The sequence below is a fragment of the Pristiophorus japonicus genome, chromosome 11, assembly GCF_044704955.1.
Source record: "Pristiophorus japonicus isolate sPriJap1 chromosome 11, sPriJap1.hap1, whole genome shotgun sequence".
NCBI classification, from domain to species: domain Eukaryota; kingdom Metazoa; phylum Chordata; class Chondrichthyes; family Pristiophoridae; genus Pristiophorus; species Pristiophorus japonicus.
Genome location: NC_091987.1, coordinates 77,330,780 through 77,354,104, shown reverse-complemented (window position 1 = coordinate 77,354,104; position 23,325 = coordinate 77,330,780). Strand labels below are relative to the sequence as shown.

At 43.0% G+C, this 23,325-nt stretch overlaps 1 protein-coding gene across 11 annotated transcripts in view; it reads left to right on the top strand.

The window, feature by feature from the left end:
* The window catches only part of pou2f1b (POU class 2 homeobox 1b), a 186,258-nt gene that overhangs the window by 152,469 nt on the left and 10,464 nt on the right, over window positions 1-23,325 (top strand). For all 11 annotated transcript variants that reach the window (XM_070893577.1, XM_070893575.1, XM_070893579.1 and 8 more), the window contains 2 exons: window positions 8,430-8,538; window positions 21,026-21,404. In XM_070893577.1, the coding sequence (XP_070749678.1) occupies window positions 8,430-8,538; window positions 21,026-21,404 (488 nt within the window). The remainder of the gene's footprint in view (window positions 1-8,429; window positions 8,539-21,025; window positions 21,405-23,325) is intronic.

Genomic DNA, 23,325 nt, shown 5'->3' with positions numbered 1-23,325 from the left:
TGAACCAACCAAGCCTTACCCGTAGCAATGTTTGCCATCAAAAACTACTAACAATTCTATAAGAAATAAAAATTAGAAGTCCTACCTTCACCTTCAAACTGCAATTCACCTTTCTGCACTCAGCCCGGGAAGACAGCGAGCCGGTGTGGGAGGCCACTCGGCCTGCGCTAGGGGCGGGACAACGCACCAGGAGGCCACTCTGCCTGGGATAGGGACGGGAGGGAACTAACTGGCCGGCATTGGAATTCAACGGAGAGGCGGGGGTGGGGGGGAGCGAGTGAACTGGCCGGCATCGGGATGCAACAGAGAGGCTGCAAATCAACAGAGAGGCTGAAAAAGGAACATTTAACTCACAGAACAAATCACTCAACAACTGTTCAGTTAGGAGGTTTGAATTAGTCTGACAGAATGATCCCACAAACTGTCTTGTATAAGAAAACAGTCTTCAAAGTTCCGCCAATAAGCAATCTCAGCTGAGCTGAGTAATGCAGTACATTTTTTTTTAAATCCCGGGTTGTTACAAAACTCTCCAGGAAACAAAGTAACAACAAAAACACATTAGATCTGATTCTGCTTTGCAAAGTTGAAAGCAGACAGAGATACTGGGAGTGTATGGCTTGTATGATGCTCATTTTTCTTCTTTCTCCAATCTACCCATGCGCACACACATACGCACACACTGAAATAAATTCCATGGTTGAAACCTACTTTGATCAAGGTCGAGTTCCCATGTGTCCATTCCAGCTTCCTTGATTATTTGAGGCCCAGCTCTCGCATCTCAAAATCTTGCCTCCTCCATTGTTTGACCATCTGACACTTGTGGGTGCGCATGCGCAGCCATCACTATTCTCCATTGCGCATGTGCAGACGCCCCGGCACACTTTCCAGCGCAGAACGCAGGCTCCACTCCCCGAGTCGACTGGCAACGCTGCACAGCTGCAGTGAAGAGGCCAGATAACGGCCAAAGTTGCAAAATTTATTCCTGGAGCATCTCCGGACGTACTTAAGAGGTGCAGCTCGGGTAAGTACGCTGAAAAACTTGCTCAGCCAAAATTGAGCCCATAGTGTGGAATTTTAACCCCAATAAACGGGTGGTTTGGGGTTGGGTGGGAGGTTAAAGAGTTGAGAAACGAATCCTGGCCCCCAACCTGCCCACTTCCAGTTTTAAGAGGGTGGACAACCAACCAGCTCCCAGGAGGTGAGGGTGCCTATTTAAATATTATAATGAGGCTGGCATTCCCATTTCAAATTTAACTGGAGGCTGGTGGATATCTGGCCTCTAGGAACCTGCCAGTTAAAGGGAGGCGAGGACTTGATCCAGGATGCAAGTACCATTCCACTTACCTGCTGGATCCAGGGTCCCTGCCTCACCCACCCCCAGCGATTGGACCGACTCTTCCGAACTCCCCACAAGGCCTCCAATCTCTTCTCTCCTCTTCCCCCACCCCAAGGTCTCTGACCTCCCATTTCTGGTCTCCGATCGCCTTTCCAGCCGCAATATACCTCTCTCTGCGGCTTAATGCAGCAAGCCTGCCCACCCGACAGCCTCTCCATCTGGCTGGCTGCCGTCGGGAAAAGGAGCTTTGAAATGTTAATCGGGCACTGCCATTAAATTTGGCTGGGCCTGTGGGAAAACTGTTCTGCCTGGTTTCTTGCAGGCCCAGCTCCCTACCAGCCTCTAGTTTAAAATCTGGCCATAGACTTTAATAGCACAGTAGGGAGCATTTTGGCTCATGGCACCTGTGCGGGTTCTCTGCAAGAGTTATGACTTAGTTCCATTCTCCCGGGTTTACTGACGGCTTTCTCATTTATCCGCTCCCTACCAGCTTCCAGATTAAAATTCTGGCCATGGACTTTTATAGCACAGTAGGAAGCATTTTGGCCCATTGCTCTGAAAGAGTTATCATTTGGTTCCGTTCTTCTGCCCTGCCCTATATCCTTTTCCAGCATGTGTTGCTCCCTGGAGTGGTATGCCGCCACACTGCTCCTCCCGCTCCCCAGCCTGCTCCGATGGTGCTCGCAGGCTGGGGGCCAGCCCACACTGCGATTGTGTGCACGCTAGGTCCGTGCAGCAGAGCAGGTCTCCAGACGTCTTGGTAAATCCTTGCCACTGGACCAAGACCTTGCTCTGTCAAGTCTGTGTGGTGGCTTGTGTGCAACGGCCACCACACGTTTAAAAAAAAAAAAAAAATCCACGCACAGGCATCTTCCACCCATCAAGATTTAGTTTGTGTCCTGGAATATTAGGTCCTTCATTGAAACACCTGTGAACTTTTTGGTATGGAAGCAAGTCATCCTCGACTCGAGGGACTGCCGATGATGATGATGATATCCTTTTAAACCTTTTTATTTTTCAAATATGTATCCACGTTTCTTAAGTTATTATGGATTCTGCTTCTACCGCTGTTTGTGCAGGGCATTCCATATCCTAACAACTCTTTGCATAAAAACATTCTTTTGGGTTCTTTTGTTCTTTTCGTGGTGAACCTAAATTTATGCCCTCTTGTTACACAGCTCACTAACCAGTGGAAATAGTTTTTCCTCTCTACTTTATCAAAGCCCCTCCACCTTGAACAACAATACCTAATTTTCTCTGCTTTAAGAAAGAAAGACAGACTTGCATTTATATAGTGCTTTTCACGACCTCGGGACGTCACAAACGCTTTTCCAGCAAGTGAAGTGTTGTAATGTAGGGAAGTGCAGCAGCCAATTTGCGCATAGCATGATTCCACAAACAACACTGTGTTAAATGATCAGATCCTCTGTTTTCGTGTTGGTTGATGAATAAATATTAGCCAGGACACCGGGGTTAACTCCTGCTCTTCTTCGAAATTGTGCCATGGATCTTTTACATCCACCTGAGAGCAGACGTCTCAGTTTAACTTCTCATCCAAAATACTACACCTCCGACAGTGCGGCACTGTTTCCTCATAGTTCTGCTATTGTAGTAATTGTTGTAAATCACTTCTGTACCCTCTCCATGGCCTTTATGTTCTTCCTGGGTGTAGGGTCTCTGAAACTGGACACAATATTCTTATTGTGGTGTAACCAATGATTTGTATAGGTTTAGCATTACTTCTTTGCTCTTGTACTCACACCCATTTTTATCAAACCTATGATTTTTTGTTTTAGCTTTGTCAACTTGTCTAACTGCTTTTAAGGATTTATATATCTGAACACTTGACTCTGCCCTTTTTAAAGTTTTGCCATTGAGTGTAATTTCTCCTATTCTGCCCAGAATGTATCACCTCATATTTCTCTGCATTAAGTTTAATCTGATATCTAACTTCCCAACATATTAACCTACCTTTGTTCACCTGAAGTCCCTTAGTCTCTTCACAGTTCTAGTCATAAAAATGTTGATGCTCTTCCCAAATCTTGTGTAAATGAGAAATGTTTATTAACCGCTCTGTTTTCTGTCCTTTAAACAACTTTAATCTACGCTATCATATGCCCTTTAATACAGTGTGCCATAATTTTTATTGAAACGCCTCTTCTGTGGCACCTTATCAAACCTTTTGAAAATCCAAATATATAACATCCACTGCATTCCTTTTGTTAATACACTGTTATTTACTTTGAAAATTCTGTTAAATTTGTCAGGTGCACCTTACCTTTTTACAAGTACATGTTGGCTGTCCTTAATTCACCTGTGTCTTCCTAAGCTCCAAACCTCAGGAAAGATATATTGGTCTTGGAAGGAGTACAGCACAGATTCACCAGAATTCCTCTCAAAACCTTTTAACAATTTTGTAAACATCTATTAAATTCTCCCCCTTCCCCTTAACTTAGAAGAGCCTGTCTGTTACAGTGAAAAATGCCCCAATTTTTGAGAGTTTAATTATAACTATACTCTCTCATTCCGGTGAATTTTTTGGAGGCTCTAATATTCTTTTGTATTGTGCGGTACTCAGAATTGTAGTGGCCTAACTAATGTTGTGCAAATTCAACATGATTTCATTGCTTTCGTATTCAATGTCTGTGGTTTTTTAAAAGTTTTTTTTTAGCTTTTTACCTGCATTTCTACCGTTTTAAAGATCTATGTATCTGCACCCCAAAACCTTTTTGCGGTCCTGTATCTGTTTTCCTCTACTCTGTTAGGGACCTTGCCACATCCTTTCACACACTTCTCCCAAAATGTACTTCACATTTCTCTTAATTGAACTGAATCTATCCACTCTGCTAACCTATCTATGCCCTCCAATAATTTTCTCTCAATTCTACATGCCCATTGTTCAGTATTTGCAAATGTGATTCCTATGTCCAAAGCCCCTATTCCTTGCAGCCTTACTTCTAGCCATCTCTTCATCTATGCAGTTACATTCCCTTTAATACTGTTTGCAACAAACTTTTTGCCTTTTTTTTAAGAAGTTTTTGTAAGTATATGCATCAAAAGTCACTTTCTTTTATCTATATACTGTCGTTTCCTCAAAATTTAATTAAATTAGTTAAGCATGATCTGTTTTTAAATCCATGTTCACTGCCTAATTAGCCCATGTCTAATTGTTCACTAATTTAATTTAATTTAATTCTGTATACTATGGACCTTAGGGGCTTATTTTCCTCTGTGTTGCCTCCAAAGTGTACCTTTTCTCAGGGAGCAAAGCAGGCAGACTGAGCTGAGACTAGTTATGTTGGGTCTCTGCACCAATTGTGCTGCTTGCCTTATTTCCTGTCGTAAGTCTAATGGGAGCCACTTCATTGTGCTTCTGAAGCTTTATTTAAATTTGATTTAAAAAGGGGTCACATAATCTAACACTAATCTGTTGCTAGCTTTCCTTTTATTTCTACTGTTGTCAGTCTATTGTTGGCTTTCCCCATATAAATGGGGTGGTGAGTGCCATAATGCTGAGAAATTTCAAGAGATCAGCTGCAATTTCTAAATGTGAAGTAATCCTTTTTGGGCCATCTGTTTGGAAAAAAACAATCTGATGTTTACTGCTATACTAGGGGTGCAGTTTTTTTTTGGCTTTCTGGAGAGTTGCTAGAGGCCATGTTCCTCTTCCATAGAATCATAAAAATTTACAGCACAGAAGAAAGCCATTTCGGCCCATCGTGTCTGCGCCGGTCGACCAAGAGCTATCCAGCCTAATCCCACTTTCCAGCTCTTGGTCTATAGCCCTGTAGGTTACAGCACTTTAAGTGCACATCCAAGTATCTTTTAAATGTGGTGAGGGTTTCTGCCTCTACCACCTTTTCAGGCAGTGAGTTCCACACCCCACCATCGTCTGGGTGAAGAAATTTCCCTTCATATCTCCTCTAAACCTTCCCCCTATTTAGCAGAATGAGGGTCTTATTTGCCCTACCCTTGTACATGAGGGTAAATAAGAAGCACTCCAGGATGCCAGAGAACTGAGGCATCATCATTAGAGGAAAGCACATACAGAGAATCTTATTGGCCCCACAGGCAGTACTTTTCTGGAGCCAGGCAATGCCTTCCTAGGGAGGAATGTGATTTGAGAGCTCCAAAAGCCCTGTAGCCACACGATAGAGTTGGTACAGAACTGCCCGTGATCATCACCACCAGTTTTAATGTTTTTGCTTCATAATGTTTCCAGGGGGCTCGGGCTTTAATTCACAATACTTTTTCATGAATATATTAAGAACCCCCGGCAAACGCCATCTGCCCCATCGCCTGCAATAAATAAGAATCCATGCCATTTGCAAGCCCATCCTACTTATCTCCAGCTACATAGTTCCTCTTCTCTACATATTTACTTCTCTACGGCAGGGATAATCGTCTGTGACTAACTAAGGAAATAAAGGATCGTATCAAATTGAAAACAATGGCATACAAAGTGGCCAACATTAAAGGGAGGCCAGGGGATTGGGAAACTTTTTTAAAAACCAGAAAAGAACGACTAAAAAAAATAAGAGGGAGAAGATAGATTATGAAAGTAAACTAACAAGAAATATAAAAACAGATAGTAAGAGTTCTCCAGGTATATAAAAAAGGAAGAGAGTGGCTAAAGTAAATGTTGGTCCCTTCGAGGATGAGACTGGGGAATTAATAATGGGGAACAGAGAAATGGCAGAGACTTTGAACAAATATTTTGTCAGTCTTCATGGTAGAAGACACTAAAAACATCCCAATAATGGATAATCGAGGGGCTATAGGGAGGGAGGAACAATCACTGTCACTAAAGAAGTAGTACTCGGTAAAATAATGCGACAAAAGATGGACAAATCCCTTGGACCTGATGGCTTTCATCCTCGAGTCTTAAAAGAAGTGGCTGCAGAGATAATGGATGCATTGGTTGTAATCTACCAAAATTCCCTGGATTCTGGGGAGGTTCCGGCGGATTGGAAAACCGCAAATGTAATGCCCCTATTTTTTTTTTTAAAAGGAGGCCGACAGAAAGCAGTAAACTATAGACCAGTTAGCCTAACATCTGTCGTTGGGAAAATGCTGGAGTCCATTATTAACGAAGCAGTAGCAGTACGTTTGGAAAAGCATAATTTAGTCAAGCAGACTCAGCATGGTTTTCTGAAAGGGAAATCATGTTTGACAAATTTACTGGAGTTCTTTTGAGGATGTAATGAGCAGGGTGGGTAAGGGGGACCCAGTGAATGTGGTGTATTTGGATTTCCAGAAGGCATTCGATAAGGTGCAGCATAAAAGGTTACTACACAAGATGAAAGTTCACGGGGTTGGGGGTAATATATTAGCCTGGATAGAGGATTGGCTAACTTAACAGAAAGCAGAGAGTCGAGATAAATGGGGCATTTTCCGGTTGGCAAACAGTAACGAGTGGGGTGTCACAGGGATCGGTGCTGGGGCCTCAACTATTTACAATCTATATTAATGATTTGGATGAAGGGACCGAGCGTAATATAACCCAAGTTTGCTGCTGATACAAAGATGGGTGGAAAGCAAGTTGTGTGGAGGACACAAAAAATCTGCAAAGGGATATAGACAGGTTAAGAGTGGGCAAAAATTTGGCAGATGGAGTATGATGTGGGAAAGCGTGAGGTTATCCACTTTGGCAGAAAAAAATAATAAAGCAAATTATTATTATTTTTTTTAAAATTACACAATTCTGCAGTACAGAGGGACCTGGGGGTTCTTGTGCATGAAACACAAAAAAGTTACAGCAAGTAATCAGGAACGCAAATGCAATGTTGGCCTTTATTGCAAGGGGGATAGAGTATAAAAGCAGAGAACTCCTACTACAACTGTACAGGGTATTGGTGAGGCCACATCTGGAGTACTGCGTACAGTTTTGGTCTCCTTATTTAAGGAGGAATATAGTTGCATTGGAGGCAGTTCAGTGAATGTTTACTCGGTTGATTCCTGAGATGAAGGGGTTGACTTATGAAGAAAGGTTGAGCCGGTTGGGCCTGTACTCATTGGCGTTCAGAAGAATGAGAGGTGATCTTATTGAAACATATAAGATAATGAGGTGGCTCGTCAAGGTAGCTGCAGAGAGGATGTTTCCACTCATGGGGGAATCCAGAACTGGGGGAATGGTTTCAGAATAAGGGATCGCCCATTCAAAACTGAGATGAGGAGGGATTTCTTCTCAGTTGTAAATCTGTGGAATTCTCTGCCCAGAGAGCTGTGGAGGCTGGGTCATTGAATATATTTAAGACGGAGGTAGACAGATTTTTGAGTGAAAAGGGAATAAAGGGTTATGGAGAGCCGGCAGGGAAGTGGAGCTGAGCCCATGATCAGATCGGCCATGATCGTATTGAATGGAGGAGCAGGCTTGAGGGACCAAATAAGTGGCCTACTCCTCCTATTATGTTATATTTCTTATCCCTGCCTCACAAATGAAACTTAGTAAATACAGCAACTGCAGTGTCATTTATTTCCTAAATTGTAATGTCTCTGTATCTGGTACCTGCTACACAGTGCTTCCCCTTCCTATGAGTAGCTGTGTCTTCTTTACTATCTATTCTAGTGCATTTTTTCAATAGCATCCCCATGGCTGTTGCTGACTGTCTGAACGAGGCTCCTAGCACCGAGGTGACTTTCAAGCTTGTGAGCATGACACTCTGAATGGACCAGCTTACGGTTGCTGTAATTCTGGTGTGTATGCAGCCTGGCCCTGCCGACTTCTGGCTCCCATGGACTGGTGTGGGGGTGTTTCCATCAGCACTTAATATTAATCCATAGTATTCTGTGGATCATCCAAGACATGCTAATGAAGTAATACACCATAGACAAAAATAGTTTGTATTTGTTACACTCCTTCACTGACATACACATTACTGTAGTATTGTGAAATTCAGAGTTATCCTAGTATAATCAACTCATCACCTACTCGTGTAAAAAAAAAATTTGTTTTACAATGAAATCGTTTTAAGATTTGCCTGATTATCCATACATTCTTAAGAATTAGGATTTGATTTTATGTTTGTTTCTGCCCTACAAGTTAGTTATAAAATGGTGCTAAATGACTGGATTTCATGTTTTCTTTAAATAGGTGGCCAGCACTAGTAACCTCGTGACAAGTAGTACACCGACTACTCTGGCTGTAAATGCAATGCAGATGCCTGTATCCAGTGCTGGTGTGACCAGCTTCAGCATTTCGGGTAAGAAATTGTTACTAATTAAACAACTGTATACAAGGGTTATGTGGTGCAGTTTGGGATATCTTTGATTTTAAATCCATTTGAGACAGATGGAATGAAGATCTTTGCTTTCTTGATGCCAAGTGGCACAGTGTGTTGGAATATTATGCTTTGAAACTAGCCAAGAGAGTGGCCAGATCCATCAGTATTGACTTTGGTGCAGGGTGCATGGTGAGCAGTGCCATGGCCAACGTCTCTGGGTGGATCAACCATTTGTGATATTCTCTAAATACTTCAAGATTGCCTATCATTGGACATGTTTCACATGTCATTGGGTAATTATTAATTCTCCTCCTGGTCATGGGCAATGATTGAGAGGCTGGAGTCATACCTTGTACAAAGGACCCAGGATAAAGCTGGCATTGGCACCCCATATCACCTTCAACATTCACTCCCTCCACCACTGGCGCACTGTGGCTGCAGTGTGGACCATCAATAAGATGCACTGCAGCAACTCACCACAGCTTCTTCGGCATCACCTCTCAAACCCGCAACCTCTACCACCTAAAAGGACAAGGCCAGTAGGCACATGGGAACACCATCACCTGCAAGTTCCCTCCAAGTCACTGGGTCAAGATCCTGGAACTCCCTCCCTAACAACGCTGAGAGTACCTTCACCACAGGGACTGCAACGGTTCAAGAAGTCGGCTCACCACTACCTTCTCCAGGGTAATTAGTAATGGGCAATAAATATTGCCTTGCCAGTGACGCCCACATCCCGTGAATGAATATTTTTTTTAAAGCGTTTCTTTTCTGGCAGTGAATGTTTCTGTAACCCACTCAACATCAGCAGTCATAGTTACCTAATATCCTAGAATTGCGCAATGCTTGTCCAACCTTACTACATTATAGCAGGGCCCTCCTTCAACTGTCTGACTAGAGCCTTCATTCAGACCCTGCTGAGTTTCTATTTGATAGCTTGGCTGTTCAACGCCAATCATTCTTGGGCCTTGGGCTCCTCTCTGCAATAGCAGATACACTTTATGCTTCTGAGAAGCTCTTCATGAATAGGATGTTGTACTGAATAGCTTCATGTGTTGTCTTACAACATCTCAATTATTTTGTAAGACCTTCTTTACTTGGTATTCCTAAAACTAAAACAGGTTTCATATTATACCGGTTGTGGTATTCCTTCACCCTTTTCCATTTAGCTCCCTTGGGGATCACATTCTTGTGTCTCAATTTACAATGGCTGTCTGGAAATTTAAGCCTGTCTGAGTCTTCTCTGAATCTTTATATATGATTCTTAAGCTTTTGGCTCAAGAGATGTTGAATAGATCACATTTTATGTGAGTCTTATTAGTGGCTATAGTTATAAAATTTCAGGTTCCGGTTAACCTAATATGACATACTGATCAACTGTACCTTAGACTTCACTAATTTACGACAAAAAGTAGTCTCTCATTGCTATCTTGAAGAGGAGATGGTCAGTTCATTTTTTTAGTTACGACCTCATCCTTGTAGGTTCCACTTGCTTAGAGCTCTGGAGTGCCATGTGGAATGTGCTAAGTTTTTACTCGCTATTTGAGGCCCATGAACTTTTCATTAAAAAGGCTGGCTGAAAGCCGATTAGCTAAAAATGCATTCTTCCTTTACAGAAAGAATAGACACATACAGGTGATGTCCAACATATCAGAGAATGTCACTCCTTCCCAGATGACGTGAATCACTGTGCCTGCTCCTTGTATGTGGAAAATGCATCATTTCTAACAACAAAAAGATGCGAGTGGGTAACCTTTCTGACTGGGTAGTCCTCTGATGCATATGGAAAGCTGCAAGACACTGGGCATATTAACCAGACTGACTCAGTTGCTGCACGCATTCTTCCCATAATTAGGAATCTATTGAGAAAAAATTTTGCAGCATGCTGTTCTGGTTACGAGGGCTAGAATGTTTGCCCTGGGCAATTATCCTTTGTCATTTATGACAGAAAAAACCAATGGCACTACTCTTACTAGATTGTTAGGTGAAATGTGAATGTCAAAATGGATAGCTTCAGTAAAAGCATTGGCAAAGCTCATAATCATTCCTTGCTTTAACACTCAAGTGTCCAGCTGAATAAGCATTGTGCCCAGTGGAAAGTTACTTTACCTAAGTAGGTTTGCCTTGGGGACAAAATATCACAAAGGTAGTTAGTAAAGTGTAAAAACAATAGAAGGTTTCTGCCCAGTTAATCCAGTGATTCCAATTCTTTGCATTTCTCCTATGGTCGAAGAGACTTCTCCGAGGAAATTACATTTTCCAGGGCAACTAATACATTTGGATACATGGGAAATGAGGTAGCACTTTACATGGTCTTCTGTGACGTTCAGGGGAGTGATTTTTCTCAACATAGTTTGAGGGACCTTATAAACAGAAAGATGCAGAAATTGCTTCTACTGTGCTATGGAAAAGGTTCTCTTGGCCAGGAAAACTCCACTTTTATCCTTTACTTTGCAGTGCCCAAATACATTGGGGGAGGGGGGGGGGGGGAGTTCTGACGAATCCACAGCCTTAAACCTTGATGTCTTACCTGTGTTAAAAAAAAAAAGAATAATAATTTCAAAGTGGGAACTCGACTATAGATTTTTCACACCAGGGAGCTGGTTTCTGCGTTCAATCAAAAAGATGCATATTTCTATACAGGACGAATGGAATCACGCAAGATGTGTCTGAGATTCAAAATTGACAGTTGTTAGTACAGAATGGTAAAGTTTAGCCCAATTTCACCGCCTAGTCTGGTTGTCACATTTGGCTTCATAATAGTAGTCTACAAGTATGGTGATACGTGGATAGCTGGTTATTGAAATACCTACTGGCAGGTCAATTAAGGCGGCCATCCAGCAAGTAATAAGACTGCTGGAGTAGTTTGGATTAATGTTCTATTGGGACAAATTCTAATACTGAACATGTCCAGTCTAGAAACGGGCTCCAATGAATTGTATATCTTCTGTTATTTTGGTTCTGTTATTAGGATAGAGCCACAAAAAAATGAAAAATTCAGGTGGAATTCAGCATATCTGTAGTCCATGATTCAAATATCATCGGCTTACATCTTTGTGGGTTTTTTTTACGCAAAGCAGTACAAGTTCTCACAACTTGGTTGCCTGTGCAGAATCACTGTCCTGATAAGTTGCTGTCGATCAAGGAGCCTTCACTCTATACTGGTAGTCATAACATACATATTCTTTCCTAGTTACCGACAGCTTCCATCGCTGTGACTAACACTAGTATTTGCTATCCGCTTCCTTGCTTGCAAGAGGGTGTTTTCATCCCTGTGCAATACTGGTATATCAATAACCTTAAATTTCGAACACTTTAGTTGGATTCAAGATGACACCTGAGCTGTCAACTTTCTAGTGAGCTCCTTACTATGGTTGGCCATCCACTGCCATCTTTTGCCCTTTCTCCTCCAATCTCCTATCTTCCACTCTAAGTTTCCCTGGCTATAATAGTGGCACATTTTAGCCCCAACAACAAGTTAACTGCTAGTTTCAACTGCCTATCCCCCAACCATGCCTGCTCTTTGCTTTCCTCAGTGAACACTGGATCTTTTCTTAATTTTGGCTTCCAAATTCCTGGACTTCTCTGCAAACAAGACTACACTTCTGCACTGGATTACACCGTAAGACTCAGCTGCTGTGTCTCTGATCTGTTCAGTTGCTTAAATTTTAAAGTAACTTTGATCAGTTTACAGCCCTCCCTCCCCCATCCCCCCACCATTCCTGTTACCTGCTGAGCCTGTGACTGGCCGCCTCTTTCTGCTGGATTTTCAGCTTCAGCTACAGTCTGGTATAAAACCAGAAAATGCTGGAAATACTCAGTAGGTGAGACAGCATCCGTGAAGAGAGAAACCGAGTTAACGTTTCAGGTCGATGACCTTTCGTTGGAACAGTCTGGTTCCTGCTGGAGTTTCATGCCCCTGGACCGCAGTATATTTCTCTGCCGCTTCTGGATCGTATGGTGACGTCCAACTTCGCCAGTCTTTTTTCTGCCCCGCGACAATTCTGCACACCACCTGGATCTTCATTCCCACGGAAATATCTCCATCGGTGCATCATCTGATACTCTATCTTTCAAATAGCTTCTGGACTTAATTTGCCCACCACACTTGTCTCCGAAGTTGGACAACAGTTTGTCGATGCGCCATAACAACGCCACCTTAATTGTGTAAACTTTACCCCACCATGGGGCCTCTGACTTCAACTGTGGACTCCCTCCTATTGTCTCCTCTCTGTTCCCCGTTTACTACCAGGATACATGTATCCTAATAATTACTATGTAGCCAGGCCTATGTAACTTGAGCTTTCTTTGTGTCCATTCACGTGCACGTTTTGGCTGTCGCGCCGGACACTAGTGAATCACTTCCATTTCCACTTTATTCTCTTTTTACTTTTCTCATTTCTCAATGTAAATCCCTCTCCTACAGTCATGCCTCCTTTCAATTTTCCCCTCTTGGGTACTCTGCCCTCCCAAATCCCTACCTCAAACCTTCAGCACCTCTCGACCTTCCTACTTCCCTGCCACCGTCCCATGCTTGACTCCCTCTTGGATAAGCCGACAGCTTTCCTCGTGCTTCTCTTGGCATCCTCCGAAAGGCCCGATGAGGCACTCATCACTGCCTCTTTATGAGCAACAACCATCCTACACTCGCGCCAACTGGGGGATAATCTTGGCAGTCTCCTTCCCATGCAAATCGCCCCTCCTAATGCTGACCCTGTGGACTCTGCCAGTGGATCAGCTATCACCACTCCTCTCTGCATCTCCCTCCAGAATGTTCGTTCACTTGTGAACAAGTCCCTTGCCATCCATGAGCGTATTGTGGATCATTGCATTAACGTCATGACCTGGGCAGAAATCTGGCTGAGGGGTGATGACACTTTCCCCCTAAATGAATCCTCTCTGCCTGGCTATACCTTCCACCACTTGCTCCCCCTCCCCAAGAGAGTCGTGGTGACAGTATGGCTCTGATGACCAAATCACACCTTGATCTATCCCCCTATTCCTTTGGCATCTTTTCCTCCTTTTGAGCATCTCGCCTTGTACCATCCCATTGCCTCTCATTTAAAATAGTCATTCTCTAACTCCACCCAAGTACCGTAAAAAATGTTCTCACCGAGATATCTTTACTGTTTTCCTACTTCGGCCTCAACACTGAGTGACTTCTCATCCTCCATCTCAATTCATCATGCTCTTCTCTGAGTTCACTGGCCTCCTATCCTCCCTTGATGTCCCCCTCTATAAACTCCCAACCCATCAATGTTCCCCCTAAGCCTCACACCAATTGAGGTCCCGTGCAGGCCTCTCACCAGCTGCTGCCACTGGAAGATACCATGCATGCGCAGGAGATTTAAAGAGACCGTGCATGTAGACCGTAAATTAGAGGGAACATTGCTACCCACAGTCACAGCCATCCCCTTGACCTTGCCATCTACGTGGCCTCGCTACTCCCATTGTGACAGATAAGACCATCTTTGATCAATTTGTTATATTGCTGTTTTCTCTCATCCCCTTCACCCTCCCAACCCTACTTCCTGCTGTGTCTGCCCCTGGAAAAGAAACTCTCCCAATTCATTTACAACTGCACTTTCAAAACTTTTTTCTAGTTCTGACAGAAAGTCATCGACCTGAAACGTGAACTCTGTTTCTCTCTCCACCGATGCTACCTGGCCTGAGTATACCTGGCGTTTTCTGTTTTTATTTCAGATTTCCAGTATCTGCAGTCTTTTGCTTTTGGATACATTGCACTCCATGCCTTCATCCAAGTCATTAATATAGATTGTAAATAGATGAGGCCCAAGGACTGATCCTTGTGGCACCCCACTAGTTACAGCCTGCCAACTGGAAAATGATCCGTTTATCCCTACTCTGTTTGCTGTCCAGTAACCACCACTCTATCCATGCTAGACATTAAACCGAGGCCCCTGTCTGTGCTCTCAGGTGAACATAAAGGATCCCATGGCACTATTTTGAAGAAGAGTATGGGAGTTATCCCTGGTGTCCTGGCCAATATTTATCCCTTAATCAACATCACTTTAAAAAAAAAAATGATCAGGTCGTTACATTACTGTTTGTGGGAGCTTGCTGTGCTCAAATTCGCTGACACGTTTCCTACAATACAACAGTGACTGCACTTCAAAAAGTGACTAAAGCGCATTGGGATGTCATGAGGTCGTGAAAGGTGCGATATAAATGCAAGTCATTCTTTCCTCCCTCCATCCCTCCCATGATAACTGATATTGTTATATGGCGAGAAAGCAGGAATGGGGTACTGAAGTTGCATGTTCATCCATGACCTCATTGAATGGCAGTGCAGGCTCGAAGGACTGAATGGCCTGCTCCTGCACCTAATTTTCTATGTTTCTATGTTAACAGTTCTCTCCTCAGATTCTGCCCCCCTTCAAATCTGCCATCACCCCCCTCAAAAAAAGCAATTGTTGACGCCTTGCAAACTACCACCCGATCTCCAACCTCCCTTTCCTCTCAAGTCCCTGAATGTGCTGTCGCTTCCCAAATCCGTGTCCATTCTGGAATTATATGTTTGAATCCCTCCAATCAGGTTCCCACTCCCGCCACGATACCGAAACTGCTCTTATTGAAGTCACAAATGACATCCTATGTGACTATGACAAAGTTAAGACTATCCCTCTTCGTCCTTCTTAACCTGTTTGCACCCTTAACACGGTTAACCACACCATTTTAAAACATAAGAATTAGGAACAGGAGTAGGCCATCTAGCCCCTCGAGCCTGCTCCGCCACTCAACAAGATCATGGCTGATCTGGCCGTGGACTCCGCTCCACTTACCCTTCTGCTCCCCATAACCCTTAATTCCCTTATTGGTTAAAAATCTATCTATCTGTGATTTGAATACATTCAATGAGCTAGCCTCAACCGCTTTCTTGGGCAGAGAATTCCACAGATTCACAACCCTCTGGGAGAAGAAATTCCTTCTCAACTCGGTTTTAAATTGGCTCCCCCGTATTTTGAGGATGTGCTCCCTGGTTCTAGTCTCCCCGACCAGTGGAAACAACCTCTCTGCCTCTATCTTGTCTATCCCTTTCATTATTTTAAATGTTTCTATAAGAGCACCCCTCATCCTTCTGAACTCCAACGAGTAAAGACCCAGCCTACTCAATCTATCATCATAAGGTAACCCTCTCATCTCCGGAATCAGCCTCGTGAATCGTCTCTGTACCTCCTCCAAAGCTAGTATATCCTTCCTTAAGTAAGGTGACCAAAACTGCACGCAGTACTCCAGGTGCGGCCTCACCAATACCCTGTACAATTGCAGCAGGACCTCCCTGCTTTTGTACTCCATCCCTCTCGCAATGAAGGCCAACATTCCAACATTCCATTCGCCTTCCTGATTACCTGCTGCACCTGCAAACTAACTTTTTGGGATTCATGCACAAGGACTCAAGAGTTTCATGCACAAGGACCCCCAGGTCCCTCTGCACCGCAGCATGTTGTAATTTCTCCCCATTCAAATAATATTCCCTTTACTGTTTTTTTTTCGAAGGTGGATGACCTCACATTTTCCGACATTGTATTCCATCTGCCAAACCTTAGCCCATTCGCTTAACCTATCTAAATCTCTTTGCAGCCTCTGTGTCCTCTACACAACCCGCTTTCCCACTAATCTTTGTGTCATCCGCAAATTTTGTTACACTACACTCTGTCCCCTCTTCAAGGTCATCTATGTATATTGTAAATAGTTGTGGTCCCAGCACCGATCCCTGTGGCACACCACTAACCACCGATTTCCAACCTGAAAAGGACCCATTTATCCCGACTCTCTGCTTTCTGTTAGCCAGCCAATTCTCTCTCCATGCTAATACATTTTCCTCAATATCTCTCCGCCATGATCCAGCTGGGTGGTACTACTCGCCTTGTTCCATTCTTATCTATCCAGTCGTAGGCAGAGAATCAACTGTAATGACTTCTCTTCTCACCCCTGCACCGTTACCTATGGTGTCTCCCAAGGATCTATCCTTGATACCCTTCTATTGCTCATCTACATGCTGCCCCTTGGCAACATCATCCAAAAACAGTCAGTTTCCACATGTATGCTGATGACACCCAGCTCTACCTCACCACCACCTCTTTCGACCCCTCCACTGTCTCTAAATTGTCAGACTGGATGAGCAGAAATTTCCACCAACTAAATATTGGGAAGACCGAAGCCATTATCTTTGGTCCCTGCCACAAACTCCATTCCCTAGCCACTGACTCCATCCTTCACCCTCGCAATTGTCTGAGGGTGAACCAGACTGTTCGTGACCTTGGTGTCATATTTGATCCCGAGTTGAGCTTCCGATCACATATCCACGGCATCACTAAGACCCCCAATTTCCACCTCCGTAACATCACCTGACTCCACCCCTGCCTCAGCTCATCTGCTGAAACCCTTATCCATGCCTTTATTACCTCTAGACTTGACTTCTGATCAGACTCCCACGTTCGACCCTACGTAAACTTGAGGCCATCCAAAACTCTGTTGCCCATGCCCTAACTTGCACCAAGTCTTGTTGACCCATCACCCCTGTGTTCGCTGACCTACATTGGCTCCTGGTTAAGCAACACCACAATTCTCATCCTTGTTTTCAAATCCTCCATGGTCTTTCCCCTCCCCATCTCTGTAATCTCCTCCAGCCCTACAACCCTCCGAGATATCATCTGCACTCCTCCAATTCTGACCTCTTGAGCATCTCCGATTTTAATTGCTCCACCACTGGCGACCGTGCCTTCAGTTGCCAAAGTCTTAATCTCTGGAATTCCCTCCCTAAACCTCTCCGCCACTCTGTAATTCCCTCCCTAAACCTCTCTGCCACTCTGGAATTCCCTCCTTCATCCCCTCTACCTCTTTAGGATTCCCTCCCTCAACCTCTCTGCTTCTCTACCTCTCTTTCCTCAAGACACTCCTTTAAACCTACCTCTCTCATCTGCCCTGATCTCCTTTTGTGGCTTGGTCAAATTTTGTTTGATGATGCTCCTATGAAGCACCTTGGGATATTTTACTACATTAATGGTGCCATATAAACACGTTGTTGTTGTAGACCTGGAATGGTTTCAGTGAATAGGTTTGTGAGGGTATGGACCAGCATAGTAGAATTGTGACCCATTTATAATCAACAGCATACTCTATCGTCAATGTTGTGTCTTGATGTTATGCAGATGTAAATTTGATGGATTTAATGGTTCTTTCGTCTCAGCACTTTGCAGAGGGCATAATGATGCACTGTTTATTCAAGCCCTAATGCGATCCGTATTATTTGTTTTAAACAAATAATCTTCTGATAACACTTCTGATCAACAAGATCACACAAAACTTGGACTTAAATAGCGCCTTATTCCATTGAAATATCTCACTGCTTGACATGAAGGCTGTGGCTATTGTGACAAACCTAATGAGTAATGGGTCTTGAGATGGTTGGTTAAGTTCCAGAAGGTGGTTATGTATTAGTATCAAAGAAAGTTAATAACGCGAAGAGGAAGTGTTCTATTCACTGCGTTTAAAGAACCACATCTTCAGTGTGTTGAAACAACAACTTGCATTTATATAGTGTCTTTAATGTAAAACAAAAACCCCAAGGTTTTTCACAACAGTATAATCAGACAAAAATTAACACTGAGCTAAAGGAGATATTAAGAGGGTTGACTAAAACCTTTTCAGATGTCGGTTTTAAGGAAGGTCTTAAAGAGAGATTTAGAGAGAGAATTGCTGGGGATAAGGCCAAGATAGCTTACGGCACAGCCACCAATGGTGGGGCAAAGAGAGTAGGGAATGTACAAGAGGCAAGCGTTCTGATGAACGTAGAGTTTGAGGAAGGACTGTAACTTCAATTTTCCACAATATGATAATGGTTTTTAAACATTTCTGAGAACGCATATTGGATTTTTCTGGCTTTGGTGGGAACAGTGGTCAGCTAAAATTGTATGAGCCTCCATTTTCTCCCAGCTGCCTGTTGTACCAGTGCTAAATGGGAGGAAGCCCAGCCACTGAGAATCTGGTCTACTTCAGCTTCCCCCTCATTTTACGATGTGTATTCCATCAGCCAGGGAAAATACATGCCCATATTTGGCTATTGCTGATCGAACTGAGATGGTAATGATGTGCTGGCGTTATACATCCAATTTTCTATAATTTCCACTTTATTACACCCAATTATGTTATTGCCCATACAAAACAGGCATCTCAAGAAATTGACTCTTCACTGGGGTAAGGTTCCACAGCTGCTCAGGGTCCTCCAAGATCTCAATCAAACAGCCATTCTTCATGTGTGAGCCTAGACAATAATTGTATGAAGGCTGTTCAACAATAAGAAGCAATCACCCATGGTTTACATATGTGCATTTCCAGATGTTGCTGGGTAGCAGTCAAAAGTGGGAACTCTGGGTGATTTCTCCCTAACACTTGGGGCACTGAGAAGTTAATTTGGCACAAGCCAGGGATCAAATCTGGAACCATGTCTGTATCTCAGTTAGTTGCTGCCTAACCAATTAAGATATCTGCAAGTTATTCTAGCCATATCTTAGCTCAGCTTGTGCAAGGTTCGTCCCTTGATTATCTGAGGCAGCTGGCTGGAGCCATTTGCCTGCTTTCACTAAACTTTATTGCCAGGACTGAACTGCTGAGAGTAATGAGAACTTGCATCACCTGACCAAAATTAGAAATATAGAAATTAGGTGCAGGAGCAGGCCATTTGTCCCTTCGAGATTGCACCGCCATTCAATAAGATCACGGCTGATCAATCAACCTCCGTACACCTTTCCTGCTTTCTCTCCATACCCTTTGATCCCTTTGGCTGTAAGGGTCATATCTAACTCCCTTTTGAATATATCCAACGAACTGGCCTCAACAACTTTCTGCGGAAGAGAATTCTACAGGTTAAACACTCTGAGTGAAGAAGTTTCTCCTCATCTCGGTCCTAAATGGCTTACCCCTTATTCTTAGACCGTGACCCCCCCTGGTTCTGGAACTCCCCAGCAACGGGAACATTCTTCCTGCTTCTAACCTGTCCAATCCCATCAGAATTTTATGTTTCTATGAGATCCCCTCTCATTCTTCTAAACTCCCAGTGGATACAAGCCCAGTTGATCCAGTCTCTCCTCATAGGTCAGTCCTGCCATCCCGGGAATCAATCTGGTGAACCTTCGTTGTACTCCCTCAATAGCAAGAACATCGTTCCTCAGATTAAGAGACCAGAACTGAACACAATATTCAAGGTGTGGCCTCACCAAGGCTCTGTTCAACTGCAGTAAGACCTCCCTGCTCCTATACTCAAATCCTCTAGCTATGAAGGCCAACATGCCATTTGCCGCCTTCACCGCCTGCTGTACCTGCATGCCAAACTTCAATGACTGATGTACCATGACACCCAGATTGATATATTTATTTTTTATTTGGAGGTTCAACAAATGAGGGACCCTAGGTAATGTAGCATGTTTAACGCCCAGAATCTCCTCTGTTAGTTACATCAAGTACAGCACAGAAATAAGCCATTTGGCCCAGCTGGTCTATGCTGACGATTATGCTCCTCTCGCCCTACTTCATCTAACCCTATCAGCATATCCTTCTATTCCTTTCTCTTTCATGTACTTATCTAGCTTCCACTTAAATGCATCTGTGCTGTTTAACTACTCGTGTTAGCACATTCCACATTGTTACCAATCTTTGGGTAAAGAATTTTCTCCTGAATTCCCCATTGGATTTATTATTGACTTTCTTATATTTATGGCCCCTAGTTTAGGTCTCCCCAAAAGTGGAAACATCTCTTCATCTACCCCACCTAACCCTTTCGCAATCTTAAAGAATTCTTATATCAGGTCACCCCTCAGCATTTTCTTTTCTAGAAAAAAGAACCCCAGCCTGTTCAGCCTTTCCTGATTAGTATATCCTCTCTGTTCTGGTATAATTCATGTGAATCTTCTTTGCACCTCCTCCAATGTTTCAATATCCTTTTATATGGAGAGCAGAATTGAGCATAGTAGTCTCCAAGTGTGTTTGATGCACAATTAACCTAACTTCTGCTTTTCAATGCTATCCCTCTGGAAATGAACCCCAGTGCTTGGTTCTGCTAAAATCAAGAATTTGCAAAATATGGAATTATGATCAATAACTTTTGTTATGCTGAAGCGTGGAAAATTAGACATTGTACTCTTATCGTTCAGAGAAAGAAGGGCACAGTTGTTTCCTTATGCATGGAAACGTAGTCACAACTTTGTGTTCATAATTGTCAATTTGATCCCTGTAGCATTCAGATAATGTTTTTCTTTAATTGTGTTCTGTACCAAATTAGTGTAAAATTGGAATACCAGGATCAATAATATTATCCTCAAAAGGAGGGTATTTATTTCCTCATTCCTACATTTTTTTATTCTCTGAACCATTTTAGAAATATTTTGATGAAATGTAAAATAGGAAGCAAATGTCATATTAAAATTCTAATCTCTCATTATTCCTCCAGGTACAACTGCATCAGGGACAGCTCCTACAAACGTGGCATCTGTAATCACCGGCCTATCATCTGCAGTTTCCACGTCGACAGTCACTTCTCCGTCTCTGACCCCTTCACCATCAGCATCCATTTCAGTGACTGAGTCGTCCAGCAGCAGTGATACAAATACCACACAGACAACCTCAACTGGCTTAGTAAACCCTCTGTGCACAAGCCAAATCTTGGTGTCAGCGTCTGGACTGCAGACAGCTGCCACTGCGCTACAAGCAGCAGCCGCACAGGTACCCACTAGTGTTGGGCATGCCACCAATCCAGGCCTAGCTGCCATGGCTGCTGCTGCAGGACTAGCCAATTCTGGCCTCATGTCAGCCCCTCAGTTTGCAGCTGGGTAAGTCTTCACAGCATTCCATCACTGATGGATTACATCTTTAATTTATCTGTGAATATGTGTATTTTTAATATGTATTATTCCATAGCAAACCATTGAATAAAGTTTTCATCCTGCGCATTGGTGGGAATTGAATTACTCGTGAGTACTGTGGAAAAATGAGTTTTTTTGCTCAGAAATAAAATTAAAATTTCGATAAATAGGGTGCTAATTTATATTGCAAATGTGATGAGTTAATTCTTCCTCACTTTTTCAGCCTCCATGTACACATAGGTGGTTTGCATCATCCTATTGGGGGATAATCACCTGGGGCACTGTCCTGTCGAGAAGTTTGACCGTGAAACAGTCAACTGATATTCTCCACTTTGAAAGGCATAATCACATAGATTTGAGGAGAACATCAGGGGTAATATTTGGATTTGGAATTAGGTGGAGAAGGAGAAGTAACCTATGTCAAAAAAAAATTGAGGGGCAGGGAGCAAGATGTGTGCACTCGTATATAACTGATCTCATTCTTTTTCTTGTGATATCAACAGCAAATGTCTGTTACTTCCCACACCACAAAAAGCTTGCATTTGTTATTGGCCCGTTGTCTATTTTCAAAGTGGTTGCAGATTTCTCCTACAGTTTCAGTACTCAAGGAATATCCTTCACCTTTTTACCAAGTTTCACATTTTATTTGTGGTTTCTTTACAAAATTCCATTTGAGTAATAAAAAAAACAAAGCCTACTATAATCAGAAACTGGTCAGCCTTACCTTGGTCCTCAGCTAAAACTGCATCCCGCCACAAGTACTTAACGGTGATTGCACAAACGAGGCACTTTGAAATATGGAAGCCTGCTCAAAACACGATGCACAGGCTCCATGTAGTGGACTCATTCTCTGGAAGGAAGTTCTGCATACAAGAATGTCAAATCTCAGTTCCTCACTGCTCATTGTGTGTCGAGATCTAGTTCAGCGGACGGGTACTTTTACCATTTCCAGATCGGTTACAGAATTGACTGGGCAAAGAATATTCCCACAAAAATGATCCCTTTGAGCTGGGGTGAAGACTTTGGAAGTAAGGAGAGTCTGTGGTGGAGTGTTAGAGCAGTAAAACACTTGAGCTCTCCCTGTGATGCAGTAGAGGTGTACTAGTTGTGGAGGATGATGGTCCTATTTGCTACTCTTCCTGGGCATTCTCCGCATTGGACTTCATTGCAGGAAGGAGGCAGAGGATAAGTATTTTAGGGTGTATTTGATGGATACTGTCACTGGCAGTGCCTTCCCAACAGTGCATGTTCGCTGCATATATCCTGCAACAAACAGATGGTGCATCTCTACATTTGGCTGCCTAATGATTGCCAGGTATGTGTGTGTCTGGCTATAGATGCAGATGTGTGAACATTGGGAAATTGCATTGATGTCCAAATGATAGAATTGAGCTCCAATTTTAATGTATGTAACACAACAGATCTTTGTTCGTTCATCGGGCATAACTAATTTAACAATCCACTCTATTGTATACAATATGCACTGCTTTGAAAGAACAATAAAATTTTTTAAATACACAAGTAAAACATCCATGATAAAGTCTGTGAAATTTCCCCTGCCTATAAAGATAAATTTGGAGTATCATTCCAACATTACAATATATGCTATTCAAGCCTAATTGCTGTAATTCCACAAATGATATCTCCATGGTGCAGCAGCACACAATCTGTAGAATTTTGAGTATTTGAGTATAGATGTATTCTAGCCTTTGATCCCAGTCTGAATTGAATATTCATCCACGTTTTTTTAAGTCGATATGGTGTCAACTGCTTTTGATAGTAATCCACTGCACATATCTGCTATTCTATACTTGGTCTCATCTGAGGATTATTTTAATTCTATGCCCAGCTAAGTATGCTGCTAATGTCAATGCTGAGAGTTTTTTGG